The sequence below is a fragment of the Pocillopora verrucosa genome, chromosome 1 (genome assembly GCF_036669915.1).
Source record: "Pocillopora verrucosa isolate sample1 chromosome 1, ASM3666991v2, whole genome shotgun sequence".
In the NCBI taxonomy this organism is placed as follows: Eukaryota; Metazoa; Cnidaria; class Anthozoa; order Scleractinia; family Pocilloporidae; genus Pocillopora; species Pocillopora verrucosa.
In genome coordinates this window covers 8,678,545-8,698,162 of record NC_089312.1, presented here as the reverse complement: position 1 = coordinate 8,698,162, position 19,618 = coordinate 8,678,545, and the positions used below count along the sequence as shown (strand labels likewise).

The window sequence follows — 19,618 nt, the reverse complement described above, 5'->3', positions numbered from 1 at the left end:
CAAAGTGAATTTAAAATAAGACAGCCTCATTGAGCAGCTTTAAACATCTGTGTGGGCTTTTTTTTATCAACTGATTTAAGAATAGATTGAGTTTTGCGTTGGAAAATCTGGCGACGTTATCTAAGCATGCATTCCTCAATAGAAGGCCGGGAGACAATCGCATGATATTTTTAGCAGTAAACAGAAGTCCACTTTTATGATATTCGGTGGATGTATTTTTTTGTCTCAATAACCAAAGAATTTTCGTTTTGCAATTGTATATTTATATGGTTTTGTAATTGGTTGTTAACAGGAAAAGTTCCTCTAAGAGAACCTCTTGACTGTACCTTTAGACCCCTACTCTCGTCAATCGTTATTTCCAAGTATTCCTTGCCCCTCCCCCGCCCTCTATCAATAAAATTATAGCTATTCAGCCAAACAATTCACGGTTTTTTAGTGTCCAATTTCCCCTCGGAAAGTTCTGATTAAAATTCTCAAGTCTCGGCTGCTTATGCTCTTGGCAAAGCTTCTCTCTTTTTCTTTGTGTCTTTGTAGTATGTCCGCGCGTCCTCTCATGACTGAGATGGCCCCGTTTTGCAGATAACACTGTGGCATTTTGGGGAAGATTCAAAATTTACTTATATTTCTAATGAGTAAGGAGTAAAGAACAACTCGGAGAGCCTTGACACCAGTCAAACTAGCAGCAAGGTAACCAGCTGAGACAAACAATTCCCTCTAAAGTTTCTCATTCACTTCCTTGCGTTCAGCACAGAGATACGCGCATGCGTGCACTTAAATAAATTTTAGTCAATTTTTAACAACTTAAAATTGTCAACAAGCCTGATTTATATATGAAATGTCCTATTAAGCTAATCAAAATTGAGAAAGTTGAGCAAACAATAATAACTGAATTCTGCGTCAAGTTCTTCGGTAGGAGAGGAAGTGCAACAAAATATGTGAATATTTCAGTGGCATCTTCCACGGCCTCCCAAAGTCTTCATGCAAATAAAAAAGGGAAATTGACGATTCTCAATCGGCTTTTTCTTAATTTATTTTTCGGTTACTTTTAACTTAGTGATTTTAAATTTTATTAAAATTTCGAGGGTACTTAATTTTGCGATTTTGGGGAGACGATATTTAACGGGGTTTTATTTTCGCGATTTCAAAAGGCAAATATCAAAAAGGGGCATTAAATTTCAAGACTCAGACGTTCTCAGTTTCATTTCGATTTGCAACCTGTCACCTTTTGACGGCCGCACGAGATATATCCTAAGGAATTTTTACGAATTAAGAGAGCGATAAAGATGAAGATGTGAGGTAGATTCTCAGCACCATATGCGAAATCCTTGGAAATGAACTTCATTTCGCAACAGAAGATAAAAAATAGAAGTTACCAGTACATAAGACCGGTTAATGATTTAACTATTTGTTAACACATATCCTCTAGATTTTGTTGTTATTAAATGTTGATAACTTTTTTCAGTGATTTGAATTTTCTATAGGGAAATAATTAAATTGCGCGCGTTTAGATTCCGCGTGCGTTTTTATGTGCAGATCTTCAATTATAACAAATGGTGCTCGGGTGCTTATTTTCTTCAATATAGATTTAGATAATGTAGCCTAATAACAAGTTTCAGCAAATTTACTGGGATAACAGGACTAATAAACAGGCGGTTTAAATACAGACGAGCGCGTGAATACACAGAGGCACAAAAGAATTATATATAACATTGTTAACATGCTTTTTGATTGTGTTATCTTTGAATTCGCTCTCGTTAAGGTTAAAACGTTTTTGCCGTCATTAGGGTCATTTAGTTCGTTCCTTTTTTTTTCTCGTCAACTTTATTTATTTATTTATTCATTTAATCTTTATTTATACACAGTAAAAAAAATTCATCAGGTACAAAAAAAATCCATTACAATGACTAATGTCCTAAGAACCTAAAAATACTTATCCTAACATTATATTAACTTACAACTATGTGCCACTTAAAAACCTGATTTCCGAGGATGCCGTGTTTAAAAATTATGATAAAGAAGGCGTTTAAATTGGTTTAATGAACCAGACTCTTTAATGTTACAGGGAAAGCTATTCCAAAGGGTTGCGCCGCTACAGCTAAAACTGTTTTTCACGTTGTTAGTTCTTGGAAAGAGGACAACAAGTTTGTTTACCAAGCCTATTTTTAATATAATATTACTGTTTCTTTCATATAACTTACAATAATATTAAAGGTTAGTCTTGCATGTTAACAGTGCTTAACTTAAGACATAGAGTCTTGCAATCGATTTTCGGTTTCAAAGTTAAAGGTATAAATGTTTTTATTTACAAAGTACGACGAAGGATTGGCGGGTTTTAAAACTTCCTTTCCAAAATAAGAATGAGATATTTGAAATGTTAACTATTAAACAAAGAGGAAATGACCAGAGGTACTAGAGGCTGACTTCATTTTGTCCTCCTCTTCTATTGATTTACGTTATTATTTTGCCATAACTAGTGCGAACACTATTTTTTTCCCCTCAATTCAGCTTTGTTAAACACATTGAAAAATTCTTCTTCAGAGGCTACCTGAGATAAAAATATGTCGAGCCTCCACTTGAGCAACTTACGTATAACCACACCAGCTTGAAACATCTGTTAGGGTTTTATTGATGTATACGTGAATAAAATATTTGTTGTGTTGGTAAATGCGACTGCAGCGTAAAAACACTCAAGCGGAGAAAGGAAAGAAACACTATTCAGGTAATCTTGTAGCTTTTTTGTGTTATAACTGTTGATGAAATTAATTTAAGTAGAGTCTTATGCTACACTGCCAGAGAAAAATGAAAGGGGAAAAAAACGAGGATAAGAGAACATAACGCTTTATGTCGTTATGTGAGCAACTGACTTCTTAATAAAATTGTGACGACGATAAATTTTCATTTCATTTGCCGACGCAACTTTTCACAAAGAACACTGTATGGAATACTAGTAGAGTTGGGATAGGTGTGCCACAATGATAAAACAGCAGTCAATGGAAATATGCCGGATGTTGCTATAAGGTCGAAGCCGATGATGATACTGAATCGCAAAGTATAAAACGTATGGATATGCTGAGGTGCTGAGTAGAGGCTTACAGATAAGATAGCTTTGAATTTATTGTTATCCTCATTCGCTTTTCTTTGTAGGAAAGATGTCTAACATGTGGACTTTCACTTTTGTTTTGGGTAAGTCGGTTGCGCCTGTTTAAGACGTGTGGTTTTCACGAGCGAGCGTGAGACACCCTTGAGTAGTTTTGGTTGTGAGAAAATTTGTAAGAAAATTTTAACGCAAAGATTATTCTCATCTGCCGAGGGTAAGCTTGGATCAATTCTATCGGTAGAATGGCTAAAATTAAGCAGTGTTCGAGGTAAGTATTCTGTCAGCAAGTTCACGTAAAAATATGGGCAAAACTAAGGGAAATCAGTAACATTATTTATACGCAGAACAGTTGTAGGAAAGTTCAGTGAAATTCATTGGCTCTAAATAAAAATATTTTGTTGTTATACCTTGATAATTTCTCGTTTTGTTTTACAGTGTTAATGCCTTTTAGCAGCTCCTCCATTTTGATTATTACGACTCAGCAAAGAAATGTTATTGTGCTAAGTTTGAGGAATCTGTATACTCCATAAATTAGCTATAATTAGCGCTACATGTTGGGCCAAGGTTATCATCCACATTTGTGAAAATATGTACTAACTGAAGGAACGATCTTTTTAGGCCATCGAGGGTAATTAAAAGCGTAATTTAAGAGTCTTGGTAAAAATTTCAAGCAAACTATGCAATTTTACCGATGAGCATTGCAGTCTGGCAGTTTTTAGACTATCATGCGAACGAAAGCTATCCAAGCCTAACCAAGGGCTATTCATAACAGTTCTTGACTAGAACATCGTTATTTACGTAAAGTTTATGTGTGAAATCCATGCTTACCACATAGATGACTGACGGAACATTTGACTCTTGTGGCACAGCATGAATCAGTTGTTTATTATTGACGTAGGAGTTTTGAGTTTACATTATCGTTTACGCACACGATAACGGAGGCTTAGAAAAACGAGATAGACAGTCATTAATTAACTAACTGTGCAAATTACGTATACTTATTCCTCTGTGAAATTATGATCTTTGTTACAGTTGCAATAATCGCGGAAGTATACTCCCGATACATCCCAGACTTTAATACAACCTACCGTCCTCAAGTAGAAAAAGGGCAATATGTGGAAATAGAATTGGGGCTATGGATGGACCCTGACTCACCTAGAGCACCATGTGCTTATGAGGAATATCTTGAGATCCGTGATGGGTATAATCAGTCTGGAAATCTTTTGGGTGTATTTTGTGGAAGATACGTTCCTCGCATTAAACTACGTTCCAGTGGAAAGAACATGTGGTTGAGATTTTCATCTCACCATGGATACGTGCTAACGTACAATACCTATGAGGGAAAAGTACTAAATGTAACAGGTAAATATTTGTTAGGTTTAGATGTTATTATTTTCTCATTGGTTCAGTTTATTCATGTCTTATTGTGTTTTTGCTTAGTTCCTACTCACCTAGAAAAGGTCGCAAAAACTCAGTTTGTCCTGCTCAATCATTCATCATCTCTGTGGTGCCCGGCGGAAGGTGGACCAGCTCCTCGCATTGTTTGGAGAAAGAATGGCGCTGTTGTGCAAAACAGCACTAGCGTGCGACTTCAAATCAACGTCACTGAAGAAGAAAGAAATACAAATTACAACTGCGAAGTGGACGACCATGGCCTGTTGAAGTGGAAAAACATCAGTCTTGTTGTTGAGAGTAAGTCTCAAGTTACATCTTTACTTCAAGGGGATCTCAGTTGTTGCGTATGCTTTTGGTAAACTTTTCTCTTTGTCTTGTGTCGATTTTAGGAATTTTTGGTTTTAGAATAAAACCTTCTACAATTTTATTCAAGGGTAACCTAAAAAGTCACATTTAATAAGTAAAACAAAAAATACCTAAGTTTCTTTTTTTTCAATTATTAAAAGGTTAGTTTTCATACTTTTGCTGTTAGAAAATTATTAATTGACTCGATTGACCGCTGCCTAAGAAAAAGCGCCACATGTAAGAGCAAGGATATCGAAAAGCGCTGCATCTAAGAGAGTGACGTTCATTCAATGCACTATACTCTGTTTAGTAGCCACTGTTTTGTCTTTTAAAAAACAACGTTGATTTTCTTGTCTAAGGTACCAGTCTGTCTCAAATAGATTACGCTCACCTTGCTCTAAGCAGATTATTTATTGAATGCATTCTGGTGCAGTGTTTTTCTTATAAACATTGTGAAAGAAGTCTTGAGAAAACGAAGTTGTAGCAGCCGTTGTATCTAACTTAGCAGCCATATAAGGAATAGAAGGGGACTCGCGTTTGAAATTGTACTGGAAGTCAGATATGCAATCTGTTACCATTATGAAGGGGGGTAAACCAATTAGGAGGAACTCCATAGTGCGGCTTTGTCCAAGAAATTTATCATGTCTTGATCTTTCTCCTCGTTAGAGAGAGAATCAAACCAGGTCTCAAATAATATATTCCTCATAATTTTGTTACTAATTGGTTTTCATCGATTTCTGACCATTATTAATTGATTTATATAAATTAGAAAAAGGCAAAAAATTGAATTGTTGTATAAATTTTTTTTCATCCGTTGATCACACTGAGAAACTAATCCAAATAACATTGAAAATGGGGAACTGATTTTCCCTTTCTCACATGACGAAGCGTTTTGAAAATAATACTGTCTGCAATCGATCTGTATTTGACGATTTTCGCTGTGATGCCATTAAAAACTGTACTGTTTAAACTATTGAATACTCGCAAAATCGTTCAGAATGGATAAAGACACAACTAGCAAAAGTGGCAAGGCGGCGTCAGTGCGGGTTTTCCCGTGAGCTCAAATATAGCTACCAGAAAGTGATGCAAACACCTGTTGTCAGTTTTCATTTAAAAAGTGATTAGTGGACGATACCCATTGCTAGCCTGAAGGTATTTTCCATTATTTCGACCAATTTGTGTATAGAAAAGTGAGAGCCGTTTCTCGGTCAGCATAGCCAGGAAATAGAGGATTAGTAGGTCAATCTATTTGGATCTCTTTGAAAGTGAGAATTAAAAGTAGGTTCGGTTTGTTTGAATCTATGTAGTAAACATCAACGGCAAAATTTACAACAGATCAATGTTATCTTTCAACAGATCAAACGCAAAATACCAAAGAACAACAGATCCCAATAATTACGTATTTTAGATCATTTTCATACCTGGCGAATAAAATCCTGCATTAACGGCTGAATATTGATTACAAATGAGATCTGAAATATGTCATCTATTTCGATAAGAGAGCATATTAATTTTGGATGATTTTGAACAATTCTTAGCTAAACAGATGTTACACTTTGTAACGTGCCATCGTCAATTTGATTCAATAGCTTTCAGCTGATAATATCTTGCAATTGAAAACAGACATGATTCAAATATCAATTTTTAATGAAAGCCTGTTTTTGTTTGTCAGAGTGCCCTCAACAGTGCCAATGCAAAGTCCTTAAAGGTAACATGAGGAGCTTAGTATCGGCCGATTGTAGAACGAAACAGCTTAAGTCAATTCCACAGAAAATTCCCCGAGCAACAGGAAAACTGTAAGTACCTAATGCACCATATAAGTTTAGGTAACGACATGATTTCGAGTGCAATTTGGTGTTAATAAGCACCAATAAATTTTCAAAGACAACAAAATTGCACGAGTCCGTAGGGCGAGTACAATTGTAATTTGACAGATTTATATGTGTGCTTAGTTACACCAAATTGCACTCGAAATCATGTCGTTACCCGTTAGTCTTGTTTACGATTTCCATATGAAAAACTGACCACAGAAAGTCAAGAGGGACGAAATTTTGGTAGCGCACGCGCTATTTAGAGTTTACATGAAAAATGCAATCGTTTTCAGCCATTCAGATGCGCGTAATTTTTTCATGTATACAATTAAGCCTCAAATTTGACATTTGGAAGTAGCACAATGATTCCCTAAAGTACGAGAGGTTATGCTAAAGACAAAATCATTGTAAGGTCGTCTGTAGTTTTATAAGAAATTTCATATGAAATAAGAAGAATTACATTCCATAACTGTTGAACCAGATACGTCGGGTGATTCCCTTTTTATCTTCAGTCAGATTATCGAAAAGAAAGAAGAGCCAACCGATTTACCTAGCATATCTAAAAATTGTTAGATTTTTATACTTCTGTCACTAATTAGAATGTAAAAAAAACCAATGAATGCATATTCAATGCATTTGAAAATTTTACATAGGTTGATTTTCAGTCAGATTTATACAGGAGTTTGAGATATTGACTTTGTTTTACTTTTGATCAAGAGTTTCTTTGCCGGTTTTTTTTTTTTTGGACACTCATTCGGTAAAGACAGATGATGGTTTTACTCGGCTAGCTGCTGATTATCCTTTTATAATTTGAGTTGAAACTGACTTTCTTTTTGGCTTCAGCACGCTCTCAAACAACAAACTGAAGCACTTGCCGAAGGAAGTTTTCAGCAGAAATTCTGATTTGCTAAAATTGTAAGTCATGTTGACTTTGTCAACTTCATTTGTATTTTGATGTATTGAAGATTAACGGATAGAAAATAATGTTTCATTCAGTGACGTTTTTTGGGTGCGTTTCGCAAATCAAAATGCATAAATTAAATTCAGCTAATTTGCGAAATTCATGCACTTTGATTTGCAAAATTCACTTTAAAAAGTAATATATCAGCTATTCTATACTAAGATCCACGCATTGAGCTTGATCATGGCAATAGTAAGTTAGACCTTCCAGCCCACATGCAGCTGTTTAGTAGGTGAAAGGAGAACAAAAACAACAACAACAGCAACTACAAGCTGACAAAGAAAACCCGTTGAATCTAGTAACGAAATTGGTATTCCACGAGCGCCAAGGGTATGATTTTGTTAGGAGCTGTGAAAAAAAACTAATGCTTAGACTTTTTAAGGGCATCGTCGTCCAAAAACTAGGTGGCCAAATGTGAACATTTCTCCTGGATATAAACGAAGTATTTCCAGAGATAACCTTTAAAAGATATGTAATTTCTGAGTGATGAATAAACTTTGATAAGATATTTATATTGGAACATCAATATCAGAGTAGTTATTCTTTTGCTACGAATAGATTGAGCGTAGAACATAAACACTGATGGGCGAAATGACCCTCACATGGAAAATATATCATCCACGACAAATTTGGAAAAATCTCGTCCATCATGACTATGTCTTTTAGGCTCTCTTCCGGCTCTGTAAGACTTTTAGGTAGAAAAAACTGAATGACTTAGGTAAAGCAGCTTGGAAAGTTACACGGCTAGATAAGTAAAAGAAAACGATATTGAGATCAGCTGAAAATTTAGACCAGTAAATTTCTTAAAACTCATTATCTAATATTGTAATCAAAGAACATTTACCCTTGTCGGATCACTTCAGTGTAAAAATACTCGAATTGTCTATCTTAGATAAGCTTAATACAAAGTGCTTTGCATGAGGAGCATATCAGCTTATTGCTAAGAACCAGGTGGTAAATCTCAAAATGAAGGCCATCGCTGTGCCATGAAAAACGGAGTGGAAGATTATCAGAGCTTTAACGGCTGCCTCATTTGAATACAATGTGGATGCCTGAGGTGTTTATGGGCTTCCATTGTGGTCAACCGGCCCTCGTACATACACTTATATGTATTTCCGCCCATGTTTGGCAGATACCTACAACCCCGGCATATGTAGCCATGAGACGTCATTCTACAATTCAATTGCTACCTTACTGCTGGTGAACCCTTAAATACAACCGTTACAACACCACTGATGAGCAAAAAAATAATGACCGTTACGGAGGCTTTTGAACAATTTTCCTAATTTTCATAAACCCAAGGTTTAATGAAGTCGAATAGTTTCTTTCCATGCCGCAGGAGTTCACCATTTAACTTTCCGGTATTTTAAAAACAGTCGTAACTTTAACTGTATGTGTTTCCTACTTGAAAGCGAGTTTGGTGATCATACCTTTTTTCATGTTAAATTGCAATCAGCATATAAAGAGATAGGTTTTGCTGAGAGTTTGAGAGCAAAAAAGCCTGTGAGGTAGTCTCAGTGCCCCCTTAGCTTTTCGGTAATTTAAGGTGGGTCCAAATTTATTCCTCTAATATCTTTAACAGTTTGCGAGAGCTAAGTCATAATGTACTGACCAGTACTGAATAATTAAATATTGGGTTCACCGCACTCGTTTTTGAGTGGTAGACACGGAAAGCTAAAACTGGGTGACACTGTATTAGACTGTAGTGTTGCTATAGTAATTTTTTGAGCCAAAAAAACTGTTAAAAACCTGTTAAGCAATAATTTGCCACAGGTATTCCTCACAGATGTGGTATTGGCCGAAAAGTTTAAACTAAATTGTTGGAGGAAGTGTACTGATCTATTTGTTGATAAAAGTTATCTTGTTTAAATGATCACTGCTCCATCGGAAAGGTAAATGGCATAAGGATAATCCTGATAAATCTACATTTCCGTAGATCAGCCATTATGAAATCGGAAAATGTTTTAAAGTTACCGGAAAAACTCATAGCAAGTTAATTTTTGCGTGAGGCTCAAATTATAAAGCACCATACGGACAGTGCAAGTCCTTAATTTTTTTGTAATCAATGTAATTCTGGTTAACAGTGGAGTAAATAAAGTAATTAGGTAATTTGGTATTATTAACCGATTTGTTAACGTGAATTGGGCATCGTAATTAGTTTCAAAGCCGCGGTTTCAAGCGTTAGCTCTTCGTCAGAGCAAATCGCCAATTTACGTTATCAAATCAGTTGATAGTTCCAAATTATGCTATTATACTCTTCCACCGGCGTAGCACCAGAGTTTCTTTAGAAACTTACTCCCTTTATAAATAGACGATTGATTTGTTAATTTGTTCCTAGGGACCTGTCCAAGAACGAGTTGCAGAAGTTGCCAGCAGGGGCCTTTAGTTACAACACAAGGCTAGAATATCTGTAAGGAGGACGTTTCTTTAGCTTACGAACATTCATTAATGATTTTTTGACCATGCGCCGATGTGTAGAGACATGATATGGGCTTTCGAATCAGACTGAGTTGGAATCTAAACATCCTGTCAAAAAATATAAAATAATACAATATTTCTTAAATTGGCAACTTGTCTTTTGCAACTTAGTCCACTTACATTACATATTTATCTGGAGTCTCAGGTAAGAGACTTATCTTCATGCTTGGGGGACATAAGTGTACCATTGCAACTAGATAACAAAACGTCGTTTATTATGGTTAGATCTAGTTATGAAATTAATTCAAACAATACAATTCGATGATGCTCACTTTGAGTCGCCAATTCCTTAAACATAACGACATAACTGGTAAATAATCTTCCCTGCTCAACCACCTTTAATCTAGTGCGTCGATAATAATATTTCATATACCTAGGGCGGTGTGATTTTACCAAGGAATGTTTTTGCTTTAAAACATGCGTTATCCATTAGGATCATGGCGTGCCTGTGACATACCAGTTTGGATTCCGGTTACAAGCTTTTATTTTGGTTTTGGAAACTTTTTTAGTTCTATATTAGACAGCTTATTCATGCGATGAGCACTGTCATAGAACTTTCCCCGCAAAAGCTGTCAACTTTACGAATATCCTTTAGTTTCAAAGCTTAAACTTAAACAGAGCTCTGGAGATGGTCCAAGTGGTAGTCTCGGGGTGGAATTTATTTGAAACGTTATCGTCTCTAGGACAACCTCGGCCGAATTGAATTGAAGGAACATGGTTTATCTATACTCCTCCTTATAAAAAAACGTTACAAAGTCAAATTTCCGCTCTCTCAATTGCAAGCACGTCAGCGAACCAATCATGTTTCCTGGGATTAGCTTGTAGAAGATTTTAGTCATTCGATTTTTTCTAGATTAAACTCTATTTTTCTTATCTTGATTTTGCTTATCAAATGGATGACGCATGGAGGAGAGTTAAAAAATTTCATTCTTTGCACCGCCGTCCATTGGGCAAAATAAGTTTTTCGATCCACTCTGCGCTTGAAAAACACACTCCTTCGCGCAGGTGACGCTCGAGCTTAGCTTCAAAATAACCTCTTAGTTCGGCTTCATCAACATTCAAAATTCAAACACTTTTTTCAATGAGCCAAATGTTTTTCGACCCATTCCTCCTCTTTTTATAATCACGCTCTTTCAAACTGTTTACGCATGCGCCAAGCGATAAACTCTTTCTGCGACTTTATCGACATTTTTGACCCGTTCAGCATCTTTACAATCACACCTTATTTGTGCAATTTTCTCTCGAATTGCCCATGAAATTCTTTGTGTGACCTCTTTCAGCCCAAAACGGCTTAAATTAGTAAACAATCAAAATCACAAACATTCGCGCTCTGGTTGCGAGAACCAAACAGTTACCCTCTTTACAACTTCATAACCATTCCATATTCAAAAACTTCCGCGCCATTTTCGATTGACCCGAAGAAATGTTTCAATCCTTTTCGCATCCTTTTGAAAATGACACTTAATGCACTGACGTTTCGCAAGCTATACGAGAAACCCTCTTTGACATTATCAACATTCAAAGTTAAAAAACATGGCAAGCCCAAACATTTTCCGACTCATTCCTCGCCTTTTTGAGAATCACACTTTTTGCGCTTTTGCCTCCTGTACAAGAGATTATATATTTTTTTGTTCCCGTACCAGCCGTAAAACTACCTCTGCTGCCTGCCTTGTAGGTCTTTTTTTTCTCTTTTTTTTTTCAACTTAAGGTAGACGAGAAAGAAAGTTGTCTTAACAACCTAAATTGCGAAACAGCGCGACGCTTTTGCAGCAGTAATCAATCACCTCTCTCTTCCCCGACCGCGTCGCTTTGGTCTTTCAATCTCCGACAAATTTCATGATGGATGGATGTCATTCAATAGAAAATTAGTGCTCGTGGCTCAAATGAAAATTCAGTTAATGTTTACTGCGTTAATAAATCTATGCTGAGAGTTCTGAAAGAATTTCAGATTACATTCATGTGCTAATATCAACGTTACTCTTCATTGTTTCGACTGAAAGATTCTCTCTGGTCACTTTTCGTTTCAATAAACTATTCGGTCTCATCACTAGCAAGATTAAAGGAATATAACAACAGGTGATTTAAAATTAGTCCTCCATTCTTTCAATATGCGAGTTTTAATCATCGACAAGCAATTAATCTGATCAAAGTTTTCGCCATCTTTTAAAATTTGTGTCACTGCTTAGAAAACCAGATGGTGTGCCTTGAAATGTCGGTAAATTAATTGAACGATGTTATTTTGCATCAGAATCTATCAAGTATAGAGTAACTTGATCTAATTATCCACTAATGCGAGGTAAATGCAAACGTTATTATTATTTTGAAAAAGCATCTGGTGCGTTCAAGATGTAGGAAAACACACGTCGCAGACAGCAGAGTTCACGCTTCTTTAAAATGACTTATTTATTCCAGAAACTTGTCCAACAACCGGTTACAGCATTTAACGAGAGGAGTGTTCGCTGGCATCAAGATTCCCTACGAGGGGCTGTTGACGCTGTAAGTAAGACTCCTATACTGCAAATCAACGTTGATGAAAAGCAAAACAAATAATAGGAAATCAATAAATTGAAATTGAATTTGGTTAACTATGGATGGATTTTCCCTTTATTTTTCCCTTTCATCGTATATGATCAAATATTTCGTTAAGTTTATCAATAAGCGAGTTCGATTCAATTTAATAAATGAAACCGAATAACTAATGAATCTAATATGATCACGAGCGACGTTAATCCTAAAGAGACATTTCAAATCGGTAAACAGCTTCAGATATTTGAATGTTGGACCATACAGGGGTCAAAGGATAGCACATAAAGTTTATTTTAGCAATCTGTTTATTACTTCTTCAAATTAGATTTTCATTCCAGCCAAGTAATCGAAATATTATGTGTCTTATGGTTTTGAAATCATTATCTCTACTCGGATTTGCAGATAGTATCAACCTCAGAAAATGCTGAATAAACAATGCTATTCGGCCTTAGAATAAAGGAATATTAGTAAGGCCAAGTTAACTTTTCAGTGAGATATATCCGATAATGTTAAAAATAGTTGCACATTATTTAAATCGTACCGAGAGTTTTTTTAATTATATACTTTGTCATGCACCATGCAGATATTCCTTTAAATCTGGATTATAATTCATATAAATTACAACGGACTGACTCAACATTATTCTTTAACACGAGGTTGCTTTTGAGAAAGAGCCATCGTGACTTATTTTCGGTCGCTTCGAACACTTGATTTTTTTTCTTTTTTTTTAATACGTGAATCAACCAGCACGTTGTATCAAGGGTATCAAGGTTTCTTTCAAACCGATAGAAATTTTTTGCAAAATGACGCGTACTAACGATTCCAATCGACAGAACATGTTACTAGTGGAGCTATTTATCGAAACTTTACAAAAGAAAAACTGTCCGAATCAGCTGTTGTGATATATTAATTTTAAAACTAAGCACGAAACCATCTTTTTATAGTGTCAGCCACTGTTACATCGATAGCTCAACTCAAGTTCGTTCATCAGCATGTTTGAAGGGCATCTTTTGAATATTTCCCCATCTTTGATTTTGGCTTGGTTCTCTTAACAAAAATAGAGAGCGAAAATGTTTTCTTCTTTGTGCATTGTTTACGGTGTCGAAGTTTATTCTGCTCTGGCTTTTTCCTGTACTGCGAAATTACGGCTTGATTGTAAACACAAGAAACTTCTTTAGTTGCGTTGATTAGTTGAGCTGTGGTAGAAAAGTACCAATTTTCACTACATCTCTAAGTATACGATTTGTTGCGTTGACTTGTTGATTATAGGGACCTGTCCAACAACAAGTTACAAGATCTTCCTCCAAGAGTATTTGCTGGCATTCATGCTTATGAATACGCTAAAATAGGGCTGTGAGTAAGATTGTTCTTCTGTAAATCAAAAACTACTTAAAAGCAAAAGGAAAAGTGAAAAACCAATAAATATAACAGAAGTTATGCAAGGAGCCAACATCCTCTAGGAGTCATCTCTCTATACGTGGCCCTTACTGCCTATAGGATCCCATTACGTTTCCTTTTCCACTAACGGTAACGAAATAGTTTTCCGTCGCACTTTATATACTATCTTTCTTTTCAAAATCAGAAAAAAAAAAACACATTATAATGCGCATTTATCTAAGAGTTCATAACAATAACTGTTTAGATGTGTGACCAGAAAGATTTAACAAAGAAAGAAGTCGTGAATCTGCTCTGTTCCTTTGTAAATTAAAGCACACAGAAAGTGGCTAGAGCACCAAAGAAGTGTGGGGGAAACAAGAGACGTAGTCGAGTGTTTCTGCCTACTTCTTGAGTGATGCGCAAATTCTGTAACATCTTCAAATGCACATAACAATTTAAGAGTTAAAATATTACAAGCAACTAAAGCTATGAAGAGAAGGAAACATAAATAAAAAATTACTACAAAGACTACGTTGCGATCAAAAGAAAAACTTCTACAGCAATGAAACTGTATGATATAAATGCCCGTCTAATAAACAAATTCGTTAGTTACTGTTGCGTTGCAACATTGTGGTTGACTTTTGAACTAAATTTCAACTCCACCCAATTAAACGAAACTCGTCCGTCTCATGATTTCGAAATTGTTACTTTTAATAAGATTAGCAGATGTTAAGGCCTTTAGAAAATACCAAGTAAATAATATTATTCAGCCCCAGGATAAGTTTACTTAAGTAAACAGCTTCAGTGCGGCTAAAGCCAAGTTAAATTTTGGAGAGTCAATGAAGGTACATAAAATAGTCCTAACTTTTAAATCATATCAATATGAAGTCAAACACTATTATTCATTAAGCAGAAAATTATTCTCTGTGTAATAGCTTACACTTTGTTGTTGTAATTGTTGATTATAGGAACTTCTCCAACAACCAATTAAAGATTCTATCTTCAGGAGTTTTTACCGGCCTTAAATTCTTTCGATATGCTTCTCTGAACCTGTAAGTAAGACTGTTATATAATTAACCTTTGATTTTACACTTGTTTAAAGAGACCAAAAGTAGGGCAAGGTCCTTAACTTACCCAGGTAAGTGTCGAGATGATATGGGAGGAAGAAAGGTGCATGGATGCTGAACTCACTCCTCATCAACCCATGAAGTGTTGCTTACAGGAATGACAGCAAAGTAGCCGGACATGCGTGGTGAAAACCATCAAGCCACGTAGATATAAGTCTGAAAAATTAAAATCCATCACTTCTCTCTGTCATGAAAATAACCTTTTTTTTATCGTGTATCCGGTTAAGACGAGGAGCTCATGAAAATTGACTCGTCATTGGGCGTGATTTTCCGGGTAAATGGAAGTTTCGATGAAATGATGTCATCTTTTGAGACAAGCGTTTTGTAACCGTGGGCGTGAGTCATCAAACGGAATCAAGTACATAGTCACGTGTTATTTGAATGAATAAAGTTCAGCCCTTTATTTATAATTGGTCATCTCCGTGATGTCTCTCGTTTGATTTCCAGATTTATAACATTTCATCAGTCTTTCTGGTTGATTTTGATCGGTCTGTCATGACACAGGGTCTTTCAATTTAAAGTAACAAAAGCTTTGACTATTTCGCTTAGATCTTGAAAGTTCACATCAGCTTGGTGTCATACTCTTGATTTTACTGTTACCTTTGGCAAAATTGAAAATTTTATCAGATACTTTTTTTACCTTAATTGAACTTGATCATGAGGAATGCGGTTCAATATGTGACCCAACTTTTGGTCCAAAATAATTGCCATAACATACACCAGGCACTGTAATTTGTGAAAAGTACGGCGTCACTGAAGGAAACAATATGGCTTCGTTAACACCTTTATGACTGGATGCTCAAGATAAATAGCCATTTAAACATGCAGTGAGACTGTCGCTCTCGGTGATCGAATGGAGACGAAATTGATCATACAAGCCTTAACCGAAGAGTCTTACTTCGAAGGGGTGAGGGGGCGGGGCGGGGCGGGGCGGGACGGAGGAATTACCTCTGAGCTGACTGACTAACGGACACAGGGAAAATATTGGTCAGTTAGAATTCAGGCGTCCCGCCGTCAGAGGTTTCACCGTTAACGATGTTTCACTACATTATGGCAAGACAAGTGTTGTTTTCAAGTAATTCCATCTTTGATATGGGAAATATATTATGAAAAAATTGCGCGCGCTCTATATTCAGAAACCTTTTGACTTCCGCACTCTACTACTCGTAATTCCCACAACCCGGCAATGAGACCGGCGGTGGGAAGTAAAAGTCTTGAAGAAAGATTTGAAAATTGTGCGTGGCTTTAATTCAAGAAAGGAGATAAACTTTCTGTCTATAAAGATTTTTTTTCGACGTTGCCAATTGTTATGCGTCCTCTGGATAAGCCATTTGACTTGGTAACTCTCGTTGTGGCAACCGGCCGAGAAGAAGTCCAGAGAACTGCGGGTTTGCAATGCGCAATCGACTTATTGGAGGTGCGTGTGTTCAGGAAAGCTTACTCACGCCTTTGAATCAGCATTTTAGCGCTTAGAACTTGGGCGCAAAACAAGTATAACATGCGAACAAACTTCGTTTTCCTGTATAGTCACTATCGCTGCTATCGTGCTAGTTATCGTCTTTCACTTTGTAATTGAGACATTTGATAGCCGTCTTTATCAAGAATCAGTGTGAAGTGGAAGCGCCTATGATGTTGTTATTCGTGGCACAGTTGATGCGAACCATTGAAGCAAGTTGGAGTAGTTCATGCAGGAGAAGGATGTGAAGTGCAACAATATGTAAAAGAAAACTTTGACTTTTATCTTAAAAGGATAGGAAAAAAATTGGAAAAAAAGCTTGTTGTCCCCGGATCTTTCCTGGCTCAAAAAAAAGGCCGAGGAATTGCCGCAAAATTTTAGGACGACATCATTCGTTTGAAGGAAGTGTGCACTCACACGGACATGATAGTTGAGAGAGGCTATAAGTAAGCAATTAAACGAAGTTGAACCGCAGTTGATCTCAATACACATTGTAACAATTTCCAACAGTGCTATCACTGAAACAGAATAGGGGCGCCTACGTTTCCTTTATCTTTTAATAAAGTTTTTCAAAAACGAGGTCTTCCCACCTTTACCAGTTCGCCCCTAAATCATGAAACTCGATTGTAATACTGTTGAAGTTTTTGGGCAAGTGCGAAGTTCGAAGGCAAGGTGAGATAACTAGTTCTTAAATTTTGCTGCGCAAAAAAGGACAAAATTGTGTGAAACTCGTTAGATTAAGACTGGAGAAACGTAGCGGCTTTGCATTACTCAAGCATAAGTCGTGCGTTTTAAACGCGGCTTGGATTTGCATGTGTAAAAATCATATTGGTCGCAAACAAATATAACGACTTGGAAATGAAAAAAATACAGTTCTGTAGTAGGGAAACAAGTCAAAAGATTTAGGGGCGAGCTGATAAAAGGGGGGGAGGGCGAACTTGTTTTAAGTTAGGCGGCGAAAAGGGTAATAAGGGGCGAGCTTGCAGTGGGGTGAGTTCCCCATAATCCCTTTCCTACGGTATACTTAGTTTGACGCACATACAGAAAGTCTCCAAGCGTTCAAACCAGAAATAAAGTTAATTCCATTGGTCTTTGCGCAGTGATCGCAATTTATTTCAATCAAATGATTTCCTGCAGTAGTTGTTTGCGTTGTCGTTTTTGTCAACATTTGGGAAGTCGCTTGGGAGGCAACAACTAACACTTAATGGAATTTCGCCACCATGTTAAGCTGCAGGCTGAAAAGTTCAAGTACATTTTGGAGCGCTCTGAAGTACGTCAGGGGGCTATCCCCAAATAACAGAGCTTTTTAAATACGAGTATGCGTCGTAATTTTCTTGACAGTGTACAAGTACTCGAATCCAAGATAGCCTTTTAAGCTTTTTTTGGAGCATTTCAGAATTTCAACAAAGTTTTAGAAGTAAAATCTCGCGTGAAACCAGGCTCATTACAACCCTAGAGTGATGTAATTGTAATTTTGGGACAACATCCTATTAATCTTACTATCTAAAGCGGAATAACAGAGATAAAATCCATTATTATCAATTATAAGTAGTCACTAGAATACTTTTCTTCATGAAAAACTTAATTAGTGGATCGTAATTTAGATATATATAAAAAAGGTTTGGTTTAAATGATGGTGTCCCCAAACAGTGGTGTGTAACTACACTCAGTATCGGTAAGAAATTTAAGGGTTGAACTTTTTTATTTGTTGGGCAACTAACGACTTCTCCAAAGAGTTGGTATGGCATTTCTCATGAGATTTGAGAACAACTTGCTTATGATAAGAGGACGAGTTATGCCTGGTGGTCTCTACGATGAAAATATTTGCCCTTAATTGAGTTGGTGTGCTTTTTATGTTTTCAAGTGTTCTGAAGAAAAATAATGGCGCACGGCATGGAAAACTGACATTGAGAGCAATGTTGAGACTAAGTCGAACTCTTGAAAATGGGCCTATACTATTGTTAGTTCATGTAGAGTGTTGTGTTGATTAACAGATAAAAGTTCGCACAAGGACTGAATCTCACATTAAGTCTACTGTTTACAAACTTTTGATTAAATCCGCTTACGAGAGGTCACGAAATATTGGAAAGTTGGTGCAACTTCAAAGTCTTTGTGGTTTAAATTCGAGATGGTTTTATTAACATTTCAGTCTCTAGATAAGATATGCACAGGACACCAATGTAACTTGGCTGGCATTGTTCTTGATAGAGCGAAACATCACAGAAATGTAGTCTCTTGTTATTTACGACATTAACTAAATTAATTATGACACTCTTTAACATCTGTCATTATCTTCATTACCTTCTTGAGTGCTAATTGCCTCAAAAAGCCAAAATTTCCTTCCTTCTTTGCAAGATCTTTATAAGTTACCTTACTTTACGCTCGGAGAGCATCTAATTCAGATATTGATCAGATTTCTGTATATGAAGGCGGGCATAGGAAAGGATTTGGTCAAGATGATGGCTTTAGTATTTGTTTGCAGAGTAGGCCGTAAGGCCGGTAAACGAGCGGTGGAATCGGTAGTGAAGGAACTACTTATTTTTTTGTTTGATTAGCATACCTCCTGGCTCCGTCACTTGTAATGACATCATTAAGGTGTTATTCGTGACCTACAAAATATTCTGGTGCACTTAAAAATTCGTTTCTTAACCCCCAACATCTCATTAGTAATTCTCCTTACTGTCTTCTATACAATTCTTATGATGTCAGTTTGGAGGATTTGATATCCGATCAACTAACAATCCTCTAATTAATATTTTTCTTTATTCTCACCTTTTGGCTGCCTCATAATGAATTGATATTGTAAGGAGAAATTCTGTTCTGGTCAATTACGGGAGTTAAAGAATTTAAAAGGAGAAGCGTAAGAAAGTGAATGGAAAATAATCAAATTTTGGATCGTTCCGCCCAGCCATTTTGTTGCTCCGTTATTCGTCCATATTTCCCCTGTATTGCAGTAAAATATCGTCTCATCCTTTTCGCGCTTCACTGTCTTAATATGGCAAAATGGCGTCATATTGAACTGATAAGAGAAAAATAAAATTCCGC

The 19,618-nt window shown here is 36.4% G+C and overlaps 1 protein-coding gene and 1 long non-coding RNA gene across 2 annotated transcripts; both read left to right on the top strand.

The window, feature by feature from the left end:
* Positions 1–3,069: 3,069 nt before the first annotated feature.
* LOC131780659 (slit homolog 2 protein-like) lies at positions 3,070–10,095 on the top strand. Its single transcript, XM_059097276.2, has 6 exons — positions 3,070–3,183; positions 4,130–4,459; positions 4,538–4,789; positions 6,510–6,633; positions 7,492–7,563; positions 9,948–10,095. Exons 1-6 carry the CDS (start codon positions 3,150–3,152, stop codon positions 10,021–10,023), a joined length of 888 nt encoding a protein of 295 aa, XP_058953259.2. The 5' UTR covers positions 3,070–3,149; the 3' UTR covers positions 10,024–10,095.
* Positions 10,096–12,499: 2,404 nt separating this feature from the next.
* On the top strand, positions 12,500–15,043 carry LOC136282471 (uncharacterized). The gene is made up of 3 exons (XR_010718276.1): positions 12,500–12,583; positions 13,883–13,966; positions 14,959–15,043. It is a non-coding gene; the product is annotated as an uncharacterized lncRNA (long non-coding RNA).
* The last annotated feature ends 4,575 nt before the right edge of the window (positions 15,044–19,618 follow it).